General features: G+C 52.0%; 4 protein-coding genes across 4 annotated transcripts; 2 read left to right on the forward strand and 2 right to left on the reverse strand.

Annotated features, from left to right (window-relative positions):
* Positions 1 to 1,307: 1,307 nt before the first annotated feature.
* A1O1_05385 (uncharacterized protein) lies at positions 1,308 to 4,250 on the forward strand (the record flags this gene model as incomplete). The annotated part of the gene is made up of 1 exon (XM_007726271.1): positions 1,308 to 4,250. The coding sequence occupies one exon, from the start codon at positions 1,308 to 1,310 to the stop codon at positions 4,248 to 4,250; it is 2,943 nt and encodes a 980-aa protein (XP_007724461.1).
* Positions 4,251 to 5,816: 1,566 nt separating this feature from the next.
* A1O1_05386 (uncharacterized protein) lies at positions 5,817 to 8,648 on the forward strand (the record flags this gene model as incomplete). The annotated part of the gene is made up of 2 exons (XM_007726272.1): positions 5,817 to 5,823; positions 5,887 to 8,648. 2 exons carry the CDS (start codon positions 5,817 to 5,819, stop codon positions 8,646 to 8,648), a joined length of 2,769 nt encoding a protein of 922 aa, XP_007724462.1.
* A 1,123-nt stretch (positions 8,649 to 9,771) lies between these two features.
* Positions 9,772 to 13,827, reverse strand: A1O1_05387 (myosin-1; the record flags this gene model as incomplete). Its single annotated transcript, XM_007726273.1, has 3 exons — positions 9,772 to 10,259; positions 10,417 to 13,765; positions 13,825 to 13,827. 3 exons carry the CDS (start codon positions 13,825 to 13,827, stop codon positions 9,772 to 9,774), a joined length of 3,840 nt encoding a protein of 1,279 aa, XP_007724463.1.
* A 1,686-nt stretch (positions 13,828 to 15,513) lies between these two features.
* On the reverse strand, positions 15,514 to 16,436 carry A1O1_05388 (uncharacterized protein; the record flags this gene model as incomplete). Its single annotated transcript, XM_007726274.1, has 2 exons — positions 15,514 to 16,329; positions 16,377 to 16,436. The coding sequence occupies 2 exons, from the start codon at positions 16,434 to 16,436 to the stop codon at positions 15,514 to 15,516; spliced, it is 876 nt and encodes a 291-aa protein (XP_007724464.1).
* Between the last annotated feature and the right edge of the window lie 429 nt (positions 16,437 to 16,865).

Genomic DNA, 16,865 nt, shown 5'->3' on the forward strand with positions numbered 1-16,865 from the left:
ACAACGGGATATTGAAAACTCGGCTTCAGGGGACTTCAAACGCAATGTTGTTGGGGCGCTGGCTACGCGATGCTGGCTTACTGCACGTCATCTGCATAAGGGAACTTGAGATTGAGAGGTACGATGATGAACATGTCCTGCGCAGAGATAGCTACCTAGCTCTAGGTATCTACCTACGTAGATGTCTCTGCTGAAAGAATATCTTGATCAGCGATGATGCAAGAGAGGAGTTGTCCCACTTGGACTCGATCGAATGGAGCAAATCTGCGAACACTGCCTCATTCCCCGCTGGTGGAGGTTGTAGCGGAGGTATGTCCGTGTATGTGCAGGATGAGAGGTTGTTCTGAAACAACGGCCCGGCCAAAACTTGATACGCCCAGCTGGTAGGGACCTACACAAATCTCGCAGCGGTAGCAGAGAAAAGGGAGTTCCGGCTACGTAGCAGGCCCACCAGGGGCAGTTACAGGGTAGAAGTTAGAAGATATAGCACACAGAACACGGCAGAGCGCACGGGCGGCGCCTCTGGGGCTGCTCAGCCTGAGGACTTGTTACTGGCCGGCCTACGGAGGTTTAGGGGCCTTAGGGGCCCCGAGGGTTAAGTGTGGGCCTAAAGATCCTTAGGAGCATCTCTTTACCCTTTACAGGTTATGCCTATCGAAGATTTCGGGGCTTGGAAGGTCCCCTTTACCCACCCTTAGCAAGGCTTTAGGCCGCAAACAAACCTTGGCTCATTCCCCACCGTTGATTGAACACGATACAGAGAGGTCTCAACCCAGTTAGCAAACCAAACTTTCCCTGTCATCGGCCAAAAATGCATACAACATCCCTGAAATCGTCATACCCTGGTAGGAGTTAACGAGCGCGAATCACTCCTCAACACGCGCCCCAAATCGTGTGGAGGTGGAACGGAGGATCCAGCAAAAATACTTATGAGCCGCTCCAGATGCAGCAACCAGCAGCGCTTCGGTGTCAGACCTTCTCACACCTCGTTCCTTTCAGCACACGACTAGCATACATGTCTTTGTCATCTCTCACGTCGTCCTCGCCCTCATCCTCTTTGTTTGCAGAGTCCTGTCCTGCTGGACTCAACTCGTTGTCATAATAGGCCTTTCCCATTATCTAGCGACTTCATTTCCACCGTGCCTATTCAGCAGTCAACATTCTTTGAAAGGCTTACACTGTCGCTTTTGCCATCCTAGAGCTGCTGGCTGGCTCTAAAGGCACACAATTCCACTTCGAGATCGGTCTCTAGAAGAGAACGTCTCCGCCTTCCACGTTGCCCTCGTTTCGTCTCGATCGAACCGGCAATGACCACTCCAACTCAGGAACTGCCTCGTTTGGAGATCGCTCCCCCGTCTCACCGATCCTCCGACGACGACAGCACTGCTGTTGGCCAGGATAGACAAGATGGAAGCGTGGACAGCAAGCTACTACACCAGCGCTTGATGGTTGAGACAAGTCGGGATCCCAATATGCACTTCGAGGATTCCAGACCATCTCCATCTCAAACAAGGGAAGAGGCCTACCGTCTGGACGATGAGATCCTGCTACAAAAGGCCGAGAGGCTTACGTCTATGGAGTCTCGGCCATCAGACGCAGGACGGGACTCTACAAACCTACATCGAACGCGCTCCAGAGTACCAGAACCACTGGACGAATTCGATACCGCCACAAATCCTATCCACGAACGTACTGCCATATACAAGCCACCGGAGAATCCTAGCACCAAGGTTGCGAGATTCTTCAAATACATCCACCAGTCTAGTTTTGTGATTCGCTATTTCACCTACATTGTTCCTGTCACAGTTCTCTTGTTGATCCCTGTGTTGATGGGAGCTCTACTACCGGCAGGGAAACGCGCAAGTGTTGGAGGGGTGGAGCTGCTCTGGTTCGGTGTCTGGCTCGAAATCATCTGGCTGACGCTGTGGGCTGGTCGAATCTCCGCCAGACTGATCCCCTATCCTCTTGGGCTTATCGCCAGCCTGTTCACCAATAATGCTAAAAAGTGGCGAGACTTGGGCAAGGCGCTTGAGATCCCGGCCACTCTCTTCTTCTGGTGGCTTGGTATTGAGATTTCGTTCTTGCCTACAATGACAAATCACCACATCAATGGCAATCGACACACGCAGCATTGGGAAGTGGTTCTCAACAAGGTCATCGTTTCGGTCTTCGTGGGCATGACTCTGAACTTTATTGAAAAAATCATCATCCAGCTGATCGCGATTTCGTTCCACCTACGAACTTATGCCGACCGTATCGAGATCAACAAGTTCCAGATTGGCAGTCTTACGAAATTGTACATCTTCTCGAAGGCTCAAATCGCTATGGAAGACACAGAGTTCGAGGAAAAACCAACAGGACCAGGGTCGGGTGCCCGAACGCCTGCCAAATACGCAGCTCAAGCTCAGCATGTCATCAACAAAGCTTTCGCGAAAGTGGGTGATGTGGCCGGAACAGTTGCGGGCGACTTCACGGGCAAGAGTATCGCCAAAAGTGGCCATCCGTCACAAGTGGTCTTGACCCTTCTCAATACCACAACTGGCTCTCAAGTGCTGGCGCGCCGTCTATATCGGACATTTGTCCGTGAAGGAAGCGAGACAGTCGCGTCAGACGACTTGAAAGCGGCGTTTGACAACGACGATGAAGCCGATGCAGCCTTCAGCATGTTTGACAAGGACATGAATGGCGACATCTCGATGGAAGAGCTTGAGGCTGTGTGTGTGGAAATTGGCCGAGAACGGAAATCGATCACCGCCTCTCTCAAAGATTTGGATTCTGTGGTCAGCAAGTTGGATAATGTTTTATTCTTCATCGTCGCCGTCATCACCATCCTCGTCCTAATCTCTCTCATATCGACTTCGGCGGCTGGCGTTCTCACCTCTGCTGGCTCGGCTGTTCTAGCCCTGTCGTGGTTGTTTTCCGCCACCGCGCAGGAATTCCTCCAATCTTGCATCTTTGTCTTCGTCAAGCATCCTTTTGATGTAGGAGATCGAGTTAGTATCTACGGCAACACCGGTGCTTCACTCCAAGGTGACGATTATTTTGTCAAGGAAATATCTCTTCTTTTCACGGAGTTCAAGAAGATGGAAGGACATGTTGTGCAGGCACCCAACTCCTACCTCAACACGCTTTTCATCCTCAACATGCGGCGCACAGGTGGACTCGCCGAAGCGGTGCCGATTGTGATCAGATTTGGCACGACTCTTGAACAGATTGAAGGCTTGCGCAACGCACTTCTCGAATTCGTCAGGTCAGAAAAGCGTGAGTACCAGGGCAACATCTTGACCGAACTCCGTGAGGTTCACGAAGCATACTCGTTGACATTGAACGTGGTCTTCTTCTACAAATCCAACTGGCAAAACGAGTTGCTTCGTCTGCAGCGAAGAAACAAATTCATCTGCGCCTTGATGGTATCGATGCAAGATCTTGGTATCGAAGGGCCCCGCCGCAATCAAGCTGGTTGGAGGCCAGATGTACCATATTTCATGCAATTGCCTCCAGGTGCTCCGCCTCTGGTTCAGCTGGGTAATGCGGCTGGTCCGGATGGCGGCGCACCAGGCGGGAGCATGACCGGCGGAGCAATCCACCAGACACCCATCAGCGGAACCTCCTTGGATCACCCCTCGATCTTGCGACGTCGACCCAGCACCGGCCAGCTTGGACGTCCTCGGGGCGAGTCTCTGTCCAGTCTAGCGAAGCGAGTCGATTTCTCGCTCGGAATGAAGGATGTCAGCTCTGGAGAGCAGTTATCTGACGTGTATGAAGATCGACGACGTCCGGAATTTGATGAGGTGATCCGGCAAACAAACCGGATCGAGGAAGAACGACGAGTTGCGGAGTCTCAAGATCGCGAGAGCACTGGAAGATCTACGTCTCGTGATCAGCAGCCCCATACGATGAGTGGAATCTTGAGGAGATCGACTACACAAAGCGTCGCTGGCAGTCAGCGGACCGCTTCAGTGGCGACCCATCGAGCTTCGATCAGCAGTCAAGAGACGCACCGGAATCGATTCCTGCAGCGGTTCAATCGTACAGGACGAAGCATCGATCTCCCCCGCGACTCCCTAGCCGAGGAAGGTCATGCCCCTCCACTTTCGCCCATTGACGCAAGGTCTGGTCATGTCAGCTCTCAGGCTGTGCGCATGAATTCTGCTCTTTCTGGTCCGACCGAACCTTTTCCTGCCGTGGCTCCAGCATCCACGCACGCCGAGGACTTTGAAGCTCGCAGGACTGGGCAGAATGGCGCTTGAGTAAGGGTGTACGTTTTGTTATCGCGGCCATCTTGTTCATGCTACAGCAATCGTCGCTTAGATGAGCTTGACTCGGGTTCTCCTTTCGAATCTTCAGGCCAAGTTTTGCTGGACAAAATGAGCATTTGCGTGGCTCATCTGGGCTTATTGTGTTTGATATCTAGGGATCGGTCCGACGTTTAGCGAACCTTTGTATTCTATTTGCTCGACAGCAAAGTTACGATCACAGAAGATAGAAGTTATGAAAGCGTGTTGGCTATTTCAATGCCACTGTGAAGAATAGACTGTCCAAATACCAGACTTGATATTGAATTTGATTGGAAGGCCTGGTCTGTTATTTTCCGATTGGACAAATATCAACTTATATCATGGATATTGGCGCTATGCTCGATCGGATGAAACGTGTTGTCCCATATCTCCGCTTGCTCTTCAAGTCCAAATCTCAAGTTCTTATTGGCGACCCCTGGGTCCTGGCTCAACGTGATAGAGAGCAGCTGTGAGCTGTCCAGGTGGCGGCGCATCCGTGGCATAGTCTCTGGACTGACTTGGTGTTATTCTCCTGCCACAATGCCGCCCTGGCGGGTGTTGTCTTGAGTTTGAGCGTTGTCGATGCTAGCTACTCCGCCGGCGTATAAGCACGGTGTGTTTGGTCCTGGCTATGGACATCGCTGTCCGCCTACCTGGTATGCCACCAATGACTTCTTGTTCAACCATGAAAGCATCCCATCTCCTTAACCTGTGATCTTTGCCCAACTTTAAAGTGTGAAAAACGACGGAGTTCTGGACGGGGCGGATCGTGCTTGCCATCATGTCATCGAAGTATTATCAGCTAATGTGTTTGCAGTCATGGAGGCGCTCAGGGGCACAGAATACCCAGGTAGGCTCGCTCGGTGGCAAAAGGGTTATGTTGCAATGGTCGTGGCATCAAGGTGCTGGAGAGCACTATTGCTCCGCTCCCCTGTGTATGGGTAATGAACGTTTGTCAGCGCAGTCTGCAAGGAGATTCGGGAGAGATTCGGGAAGGACAGTGGACAAATGAAGATGTTATGATGCAGCTCCAGAGGATCGATACCGCTATCAAAGCTGCTACACTTACCGCACAAAACAGACTTGCCCGCGGGTAGTCCAAATCAGTCAATGGTCACTGATGCCTCAGCCATGGCTCTTGAGCTGCTGGACAGAAGTCACCGTTGCTTGTTTCGGCCAAGGGAAGAGCGTGGTGCTCGACACTGTACACAGTGAAGATAGATGGGGTGCCTGTGAGCCAAAGCACTGAATGGCAGAGTGAGTGACAGATATGGCCGGTGAAGCCACGATGCGCAGTTGTCTGCTTGCTATAAATCTCTCCCTGTTTCTCTCCATCTTCACCTCTCTTGCTGGCACCCAACCCTCCCACTTTCTCTACCTACTCTTCAGCATTGTCCTTGGTCCATAGACCTCTTCCTCCTTTATCGAGACTTTCTTTCACAACAGCAACAGTGCTCTCCTTTTGCTGCATTCGTTTTGTGTGTGTGTTTCGATCCGCAACTGCTGCTCAGCGGCTCGCTCTGCATGATGACGGCTGCGATGAAAGGTATGATGCCTGCGCCTGCGTGCTTTCAAGTTGGTTTGCGCAGGAGACTGACCCGTCTTTCAGACTGGCCTCCGGGCGCTGTCTCCTACCTCGTCGTCATTCTGTGCCTACTCACAAGTTTCATTAACGCTGGTCCTGTTCACAAGAGCCTCACTTCAGTTGTCTCCAGTCTGCCATCAACCGCCTCTTTCCATACAGGATACCCTGTGCCAACTCTCATCGCTGAGCCCGCTGGTCCACTCAAGAATATCTTGCTCAAGTCTCCAGAACTCATCGCTGAACGTGACCTAGACGGTTTGGCTGATCTCGCACCGGACCTTTCCCAGAGAGACTCAGACGAAGGACTACATGATTACGCTTTGGTCTGCGACAACAAGAAAGCGACAGACATCTGTGCTAAGGCTCCTCTGAGCTATAGCTGCAACTCCAATGGCAAAGTCACTTTCACGGACCCCGAACTGTTCTGCTCTGTGGCTTGCGAATGTATCAATCTCAAACCAGCTCAACGCTGCATCATCCAGCCGCAGGTGGTCACTTGTGTCACCAGGAATGGCGTCGTCTACAAGGACGATGGTCAGAAGATCGGACTTGTAACTGAAGCTTTGGTTCATGCCAATGGTACGCTGGACTTCTCTCACGCCCTGTCCAAGCGAGATGACGGCGTGGTACATAATTTTGCCCTGGTATGCAAGGACAAGTCCAGCACCTCGCTCTGCTCGAAGAAGCCCTTTGAGTACTACTGCAAAGACTCCGGCGCAGTCGCGAGGAAAGGCAAGTATGTGAAATTCTGCGGCTACGCTTGCGAATGTGTCAACCTCGCTCCACGCCGTTGCGTTGACCGACTTTTTGAGGTCGCATGCAAAGTCCTGGGCGGCCTTGCTCTTGCGGGTAATGGTACTGTTCTTGGCCGCGTCGAAGATGCCCAAGTTTTCCCTAATGGTACCTTGGACTTCTCTCACGCGAGTGCTAAGCAGGAAACGAGCAAAGTTCCTGACCCGGTAGGCAACGCCCTCGAGTCCGTTCCTGCAACTGCAAAGCGTGATTCTTTAGCGGCGGCACACTCTTATGCACTGGTCTGTGGGCAGAACCAGGCCTGGACCAACCTTTGCCTGAAGCACGCTTATGGATACTATTGCACCTCGAATGGTGCGTTGCGCAATTCTGGCAAAGAAGTCACGCTCTGCGAGCAGACCTGTGAATGCGTTGACTTGAATCCGAAGCCTAAGTGCATACTCAGCCCGTTCCTCGGTGTCACTTGTTCTGTCAATGGCGATATGGTATACGATGATGAGGGCCAGCCTCTTGGTAACGTTTCAGACGCCGTGGTTCATCCCAATGGCACCATTGATTTCACCGCTTCAACAATCGTCACCAGAGAAGCAGACGACACCTCTGACAATTGGGCCCTGTTATGTTACAATCCGCATCATACTCGGACTTGCCATGGCTCGTCTTTCGGTTACTCCTGCGCCAACCAGAACATGACTTTCACGAGCCATGATTCAGTCTGTAGTGAGATCTGCCAATGTTCAAACATCAAGTCAATGTACCGATGCATCACCCGAAGCAGCAAACATACCGGCTGCCATATTGACGATAACAATGCTTACGAGGTCAATGGACCACTCATTGGAGATGTTCTTGGGCGCCTTGCTGATGCAATCATCCATCCGGATGCCACCATCGACTTTTCTGGAAACAATGGCGCTACAAATGCTCCAAAGATCCCATCGGACACGATCGTCCAGGACGTGGAGATCGAGGATATTTCCCCAGCACTGCCAAAGCGAGACGAGGATGTCAGCATGGACCATTGGGTTCTCTGGTGCTCGAACCGACAGCATACCTTGACCTGCGGGTCGGCGCCGATCAGTTACCGCTGCCATCAAGCTCTTATTGTACACGATCATGACGAAGCCGATTGGGTCTGCGATAAGATCTGCCACTGCATCGATCAATATCCAACCCAGCAATGCATTCCTACCAAAGGCTATGTCGCTCTTTGTCCCATGCAGGGCAACGTCGTTCTCCATCCCAACGGAACAATCCTCGGCAATCTGTCAGATGCCTACATCCATCCAAATGGCACATTGGACTTCACTCGGCTTCCAGCGAAGCACGATGTCTCACCACGCCTCTTGGGGCTTCTGCATATGCACTGCGTGACAGCTGGTGGACACCAAGACGATTTGTTGACCCAACACTGCAGTGAACACGGGTATTCGTGCGTCGCGGATCCAGAAGGTCTCCTCTCCCATCTGCAGCATGACTCTCAAGTTTTGAAACAGTGCTCCGACAATTGTCGCTGTCCGCGACCGTTTGTTCATGAACCCAAGATGTCTATTGAAGACCGGTCGGCGTCACTGAAGCACTTCAAAGTCGAGAACGACATTGTCCAGTTGAACATCAGTGCTCCCGCCAGCGGCATACCACACAATCAATCTTCCGACACCTACCAGCTCGACTGTGGCCATCTCCCAGAAGGACCAAGCTTTTGCTCGACCGCTGACATGGGTTACTTCTGTCGAGCCAACGCCACGGTGGTGAGATCTTCTACTGAGCGAAGCCCAGGCGTTACCTGGTGCGACTTCTACTGCAAATGCATCTTTCGCCATCCAATCCCTTGCCTGAACGAATGGAACATCCCTTTCTGCCAGGAAATGATCGACGGCAGTATTCGTGACGCTTCGAATCTCTCCACTGTCATCGGAACCATCGACAATTCATGGGTCATGCCGAACGGGACTCTGTTGATAGATCGTGGCACCCCTTATGTGGTACAGAGCTACGTCAACATCACCCAGGTTGAGCCACCATCGACCTGAGTTCCCGGGAACAGCCAGCCACATCCAGCAGATGTCATGATGCCCGGCATCAAGAATTGCTGGTATTTGCTGACCAACGTAACATGCTCTCAATCCCCAGATCTCTCAGCAAGTGTGCTATTCCAATTACCCTCCTCACCTGTGGCGTCACGACGTGCTTGTGCTTTCAACATCCGGCATCACAATTGCTGTCTCATCAGAATCAGAGCTTCATCATCGACCGGAGAATTCTCGCTGCCTAATGATCATACCGAGCTAGTCAAGACAATTAACACCTTCAGTGTCTGGAATTAGGGACAGGGACCGGAACCAAGGTTCCTAGCATGGATTGGCGAGTGAGACCGAGACTGATCGAGGACATGAGAAATGGCGACTGTGTGGCGTTGAGAGATGATGATAGTAGTACGTAGTTCCGTCTACAGTAGACACAATAATGGGAATGACTTCCAAAAAAGAACATGAAATAAACCTGTGGTGATTTGCCTTGTATACGTGCTAATAAACTTCTAGCCTATTTCGTATAGCCCTGCAGACGAGTCGACGAATAGAACATAGCAAATAGTGTTCAGATTCATGCTGCGACAGGAGAAAGCCGGTAATCTAGGTCTCCTGGACTGGCCCTTTGGGTGAGGTGAGTAGTGATATGGATGCTCTGAAACTGATATTCGCACTTGGGTTCAATTGGTTCTCTATCCTTCAAACTACTAGTATCTCACGGCCGTGTTGACCCTGTCCGGTTTCCTTTCCTTTCCCGGCCCCGGCCCCGGCCCCGGGAATCAGTCTCACCGAGCGAGCGTGCATCTCGCAGCTCATCCGGTCTCATACCGTCCGGGACGAACAATGCCTTCGTCGAAAGAAGACATTCATTCACACGGCCAATACCTGAGAAAGAAGACCACCTGAGAAACACGGCATCTCATCTCACCCCACCTCGCCTAACGGCATCTGACTGCATCTAACTGCATCTGATCTGTGCCGCCACTCCTCCAATGAGTTCTGGAGTCCAAGGAAAACGAAAAGAACAAAAAAAGAAAGGCCGGCATAAGAAGAGGCAACAAGACAGGACAGGACGCCTGAGCAATCCTTCCTTCTTCCAAAGCTAACGTTCTCATTCTTGGTCTTTCTACCAATCTTCCTCCTCATCCTTCTCATGTCGGCCACTCATAGCACTTTGTCTTGCTCGCAACACCTCGGCCAGACCCTCAGCAAGACTCGCCCCACCGGTACTGTTGGGCGTGGCGCGGCCCGAGTCCGTCCCGCTGCCGTGGTTGTTGTTGGTGCCGAGACTCATCCCGCTATCCCGGGCGGGCGAGGCGGTCGGTTTCCTGCCCGTCGCCGGCACCGGTCTTTTGGCCGGCGGTGCGGGCGGCGTCGGTTTGGGTTTGGGTTTCGCTACCACGGGCGGTGTGGCGGGTTTGGAGTGTCCGTTGACCACGACGGACGGGGTCGAAGCAGATGTAGAATTAGGAAATGTGCGTGCAGGCCCTGCTGCCGGAGGAGGCGGTGGTGGAGGCGGAGGAGCAGCTGTTCGAGATTGTTCGATTTCTTCGACATAGGCGGATGGAGTCCAGCCTTGGGCGTTGGTGTGCGGGTTTTTGCAGAGCCACCATCCTGAAAGAAACGAATGTTAGTTCTTCAAAGCTGTTCTTTTCGGTTGAACACGAATAAACAACACAACCTCGTCAATTTTGATGAGGGTACAAAAGAGAATGCGAAGAGTGCGAGGGTGGGATGTGTTTTCTGCAGACGTTGTGGACCAATAACTTACCATTTCCTTCTTTCTGGACGATTTCTATGATTTCTCCCGCTTTGATCGATAATTCGTTCGCGTTGGGCGAGTTGAAGTCGTATTTGACTTTGGCTTGAGGTTTCGTGGGAACAGCTGCAGCAGCCGCCGGAGGAGCGGGAGGCGGGGGAGGAGGAGGAGCTGCACGGTGACTTGTTGACGACGTTGAGTCGTTTCGCGCGTGGGATGATGATGATAGACCATTCATGGCGTGTGATGTGGGTGCAGTGGTCACGGCTGTATGTACAGGACGAGGAGTCTGAGCGGCAGGTCTTGCTGCCGGGACAGGTCTGCGTGTGGCTGTTTTGGAGGGCTGGCTGCCTGGACCGCCGGGTCGAAGTAATTTACCTGTGGTGATAGGTCGCGCGACGGCCTTCCCACGCGGCGTCGGTCTTGAGACCGAGTTGGGAGGTTCTCCCGGAGGAACGTGGATCACTCCAGATTTATACATATCGTCTCGAGGAATGGATGGATCTTTCTGAACCTTGACAACGGCCGGTTTGCCTGGCTTCTTGTTGTACTCGATATTGCTGGAGATTCGGAGGTCTAGTCCACCCGGGGCAACGGTCTTGAATTGGAGAAAGAATTCCGTTTTGAACACACAGTTGATCAGAGGATCCGGTTCCGAGTGTGATCCGACCCCTAAGGCGAACCAGTCGTCTCGCAGATTGGATGTCGAAATGTATTTGACCGCGCCGATGGGGATTGTTCTCTCCGCTTGGATTTGAAGCTGATTGTTCACCAGAAGTTGATTGACGATGTACACTGCTTTGCTTGTAAGAACCAGGATCCGCGGCATCGGCTTCGACGATCGTCCGAACTTGGTGATCAGAACATCGCAACGAGAGGAGAACACAACCCGCTCTTGAGAGCTAAGGTTGATCGAGTCTCTGAGCACGCGACCAGACCCGCCTGGCATATTGAGCCCAAGATAGTCACCAAAGAAACGCCTCGATCCAAGCAGACTGTATCTGCGACGCTCTTTGCGGCCTGCCAGTAATCGGTGGCCTTGATCCCGGAATTCCACCTCTTTGACACCCACTTTGGATTTGCGCCAAAACCGCTGGATTCGGGTGGCAGCCTCGGCACGGTAGCGGAGATAGTTTCTCCAAGCTCGCTGGATACGGACTGCCATATTGTGCCAATAGCGGTCGCGCATGTGTTCTAGTCCAAACAAGGTTTCGGGTGTCTTGATGAATACCTTGGACACACCCATCTGGAACTCTTCTTTTGGGATGCTCGTGTCCTTGAAGATGATCTCAGACGCAGTTCTCACATCGCCAGTATAGGTGTATTCTCCAGCATAAGACAGTCGAGGCGACAACAAAGCAAACCTTTCCACAAATTTGTCGAACGTTTGCCGGTATGCGAATCCTGCTCGTCGAATGCGGACGTTCTCCTGAAGACCGAGATACTTGATCTGATGCATGACGTTGTGGTCGTTGTATTCTTTCGGCGACTTGTTCTCGTTGGGCTTGATAGTTCGAATATAGGATGGTTGTGCGCGCATCAAGGTTTCCACAAGTTCATTCGCAGATTGTTTGATCTTGTCTCCCGCAGTGGGAGGACGACGGCGGTCGTCCTGATCGACGCGGTTCGGGAACAACTCGTGCAAAAAGCTGTTCGAGCTCTCACCGATCAAATTGAGAAGATCCTTCAGCAACTGATCTTTGTTCTTGTCCGTCATCCCAGCAACCTGGTAATTCACATCACCGGCATAGTGCTTGATGATAAACTGGCCCTGCCTGTTTTCGAAGTTGGGGTTGCTGGACAGGAAATTCAGACGGCCGACGAAGGTCTGATCGGCAGCTGTAGAGTCTGCGTGTGCCGTCGCACAAGCATCGTTCAGAGCGGCAAACACCCCGGGCGGTCTTTTGTCTTCAATCAGGGAACAGACAACCTTGTTATCAAAGTACTTGATGGGGGTCCATTGGATCTGTTCCCGCGCGTACTCTTCTTGTTCAGCCTTGAGGGTTAATTGGATGAAAATCTGTTGCAGCTTCTCGTTGACATAATTGATACACAGCTGCTCAAAAGAGTTCTTTTCGAAGATCTCAAAGCCGTAGATGTCGAGAATACCGATTGTGTTCTTCACGAGCCCTTGCGACCTCAAGGAAGCATTTGTTCGAGAAACAATCCAATCGAAAAGGTTGAAATAGATGGCCATCGCCAAAGCGTCCCGGACGGCGCCAGCTTGCACTGGATTGAGAGGAGATTCGTAGATCGATCCACGTCGCCCTCCACCTCGGGAAGTTTCGACGATTCGCACCGTAAGAGCTTTGTGAACGTGCGACGGATCAACTTCAAGCAAATAAGCCACAAAGTCCACCACGGAAGAGTCTGCAATATCAACTCCTCCATTGTCGTTCTCTCGGAAGGTGATGTTTCCAATCCATAAGATGGCCGAAAGCATCCGGAAGATGTTGTCCTGCTCAGGCTTCGACAGACCGATAATCTGCATGGCTTGAAGTGTATCCTTGAATTCGCTTGTGTCGTCTATCCCGGGGACGTCGAAACATTTGGACTTGCTCGTGTAGACGTAGGACTGAGGCGGTTGGACCCCGAATGTCTCCCGGTATTCCTTTGGCGCGGATTTGGTGAATTGGTAGAAGATGTGGAAGTTTCTCTCGTTGGTGATCTGTCCGACCACTCGTGTCTTCTCCAACAGGTAATTTGTGATTTTGGCCCCAACCGGCTCACCACCTTCGTTGAATTCCAGCTCCAGGTACTTTCCGAACCGGGACGAGTTGTTATTTCGGAGTGTTTTAGCGTTGCCGAAGGATTCAAGAAGAGGATTGGTGGCGAGGACCATATCTTTAGTTCGCTGGATTCTCGAGTCGGTGCCGCCGGAAACACTGGCGATGTACTGCATAAGCCGTTTGGCAGCTTCGGTTTTGCCTGCACCTGACTCGCCCGAGATGATGACACATTGGTTGTCTTTGTATGCTTTCATGTTGTAATACGACGATTCCGCGACCGCGAAGACATGCGGGGGGACCTCGAGTCGATTCCGACCTCGATACGACTCCAGCACTTGATCGGTGTAGATTCCCAGATCTCTAAACGGGTTGACGGAGACCAACACATGGCCGATATAGGTGTAGATTTCGCCATGTTCGAAGCGCTTCTTCAGGTTTTCGTTGATGGCTTCGTTGGACACCTTGCTCAGCAGGGTGAGATCTGAAACTCCCACTTCCTTCTTCTTGGTGATCTCGAATGCCGCCTTTTTGATCTGGGGTTGCCCGGATTCTCCCTCTCTGGACTTGCCACCCCCGAAGAGTGAGGATTTGGGAGGGCGAGATGACTTGCCATCACGGCGTTTTGTTTGACCCTGGGAGTGGAATGTGAGTATGTCTCAAGGTGCGATATAGTGATAGCGCGGAGACTCACCATCCTGGAGGAAGTCGTTGATCAGGACATGCGCGCGGGGAGATGAGTTGGGTAAGGGAGGAGGTTCGATAGCGATGGACAAGCACAGGCGACGGACATGCGCCTATGGTTAGGAATTGTAAAAGGATGAGTTGTGGGCAACGACAGATCGGTGGCCTGGTTACTTCAGATTGCAGCGGTGATTATACGGTGCCTGCGGCTGTGATCCGTGAATGATCGAATTAGGTAGAGATGGGCTGGTGAAGGGCCCTTGGGCTCCAAGCCTATGACATACCGCCAACTGCAGTGGCCCAGCGCTAAGAGTACCTAGAGTGGACTCTGCAGTTACTACTGTAACGATTGATGAGCAGGAGGCTGACAGAAAGATTCGGTATCCATCTCCAAATAATCGCCAACCTTGCCACGCAAACGTCTATGTGGTGGCTGTGAACAATCGAACACGCAATCAACAATGGGTGGCTCTACTGCCATGCGTCTTTTATAGCATGCAGCAATATTGCGAAAAGTTTACCCTTTACCATCGTGGATTGGAACAGGCACCCGAGTTTCATCTTGACTGTCCCACGTAGCTGCGCCTGGAGGTGTCTATCACTACCCTGTTGCCGGCGTATTGAAGCCCAAAAGTAGATACTGTTTTCTTCAGCTGGGTGGTGAACTCTCAGCTCAAAGGCCAGCAGAAACCCTCGGTAGGTATTCTTTGGCAAGATCTTGGTGTAGTATTATGCAATCCACTCATTCTCCCAGAAGTCAACGATGTTCTTCGCTGCCACCGGACCTAGATACTCATATATCCTGTTCTTTCCGGGATTGGTTCTTGTGGCTTCTTCGAGCAAACGTATCGAGGGAAAGAGACCGGTCAAGGTATTCGCCGCGTGTGCCGACAGTGGCTGTACTGGCGCTGTGGCGGTTGCATGGGCAATCAACATTGTTGGAGAGGTTCCCGATTGTGGTTTCGTCTCAGACACCTTGTCTACTTCTTGAACGTACTTCTCCAGTGTAGGTACGACGCTTTCAACTGACGGTGAGATAAGTATGGGAACAGTGTGCGAATCCAGCAATCTGCTCATTGATCAGAGAGTTCACTGGTGGGCAATAACGATCATTTGTACCCGTCGTGCAAGGCGCAGAACTGTTGCATGAAATGCAAACTTCTGGCTGGGTTGGACACCGACTGCACCAGCATCACAATGTCCATCTCTTTGCGAAGCCCTGGGACAGGTAAGTGTGATTGAATTCGTGCTTGATTGAAGGCTGTGGAGTCTGAAGACCACACAAGAAGGACATCGAGTGCTGCAGGGTTGGCATTTCTTGAGATGTTGATGCTGAGATCAAAAGCAAGAACCTCCTCCTCTGCTTCAAGCATTAGCAGACTCTGCACCGCGGGCACCCTGGATACCTTTGAACGAAACCACTGTTGAAGACTTCAAGCAACGTCCGAGACGATCCCATTCTGGTCGACAATGGAGCGATTTCGCAAATTTCGCACAAATCATATTGAGAGCTGGAGTTGGGTATCTTGAGAGAATATATAAAACTGGAGTTGGGAGTTTGTTCTCGCACTTCCAGGCAGCAACTGGCACAAGCAGGGCGAAGCTCATGCCAAGATGACGGGCAATGAGCCACCATAAACTGCAGTTGCAGGTGGTAGCCGTCAGCGAGGAAACACGTAGATGCTATCTTCCGAGCATTCTACCGTTTCTTCTGAGTCTCCTCAGCGTTCACCTTTTCATTAGCCTGACTGGCCTGCTGCTTATGCTTCTCTTCTATCGCCTTTTCAGATTCAACAAGCAGTCTCTCTGCTGGTCCCGGGGCATTTTGTGCCAGAGCCTCTTGCGCCTCCGCCTCCGCCTTGTTTTGAGAGATCCAAGACCCTATCCGGGCAAACCAGCCTCCCGGCTTCTCCTCCAATCCCTCCTCTTTCTCCTCGTATATCTCCCGCGGCAGGATCCGTATGGGACCGTTGGGTGTCCCATTCTGCTCCTTGGCCCGGAGGCGTAGGACCTCTCTCTCCAACTGGATGAGGGCTTTCCGAGTAGCCTTTTCGGTTTCCTCCAGATCGTTCAATCGGTCGTCCACATCATCTCTGCGGCTGCTCTCTTTCCGACGTGATCTCCAAGACTCAAGCAATATCAGGCTAGCCGCAACACTGAAGAGGAAAGCCTCACTTATAAAGCTGGCACCGGCATCGATGGCTTTGGCTTCGGAAAGGGGTCTGATCTTGGGTTTCGGTCGAGGCTTCGGGGGCTCGGCCGACTCTTTTGTCGCTTTTGCAGCCGCTTCTTCTTCCGCCTTTGTCTGGGCCTCTGTTTTGACCGTGGGTATGCTGTGCTTGTGTTTCTTGGCCGCATCCTGTGCGGCTTCCTTTGCGGCTTGTTTTTCTATCGCTGCTGCATCCTGTAAGAGACCAATCCGCCATCGCATGTCAATTCTGTGAAGCCTCTGGGCGAAGGAAATGCATGTTCGGCGGAAGCCTTCATGCTCGCGTGCTTGTCGCTTGATAAAGTTCTTCAACAGTCAGCATGTCAACCTGCGAAATTGCCCACGTCACTCACAGCTATGGGTTTGGCGAGCGTCCGGATAGCGAGAGAGGTGAATTTGAGAGCGAGCGACATTTCGAGATGAGATGTTGCGTGATGTTGAGGGGTCAATATGTTCAATAGCTGCCATTAACGGACCGGTTGGCCCTGGGCGGGGAGGCTTTCACATGGATACGTCTTGCATCATTACAGTATTATGTCGTGGAGAATCGAAAGGATGGCACAACCATGAGTGTAGGTAGGCATCATTTCGGTTTCGAGTTCATATCGCTATCCGGACAAGGCTCGGGGAAGTGGGAGCCCAATTGACCGAAACGACGTTTTAATGGGGCCTGACGAGTGACTCAGGCACCTGTCAGGGGTCTGTTAGGCATCCTTAAGCCTTGTAGCCTGCGCTTCAAGCTCCAATGCTTCGCCCGGAGCTGCCCCGGAGTGTCCATGTCACTGCATGCCAAGCCAGGCGCTCCCCGTCACTTCCCTTTCCGGTTAATTGTAAACATTGGG

The sequence above is a fragment of the Capronia coronata genome (assembly GCF_000585585.1).
Source record: "Capronia coronata CBS 617.96 chromosome Unknown acBCG-supercont1.4, whole genome shotgun sequence".
Lineage (NCBI taxonomy): Eukaryota > Fungi > Ascomycota > Eurotiomycetes > Chaetothyriales > Herpotrichiellaceae > Capronia > Capronia coronata.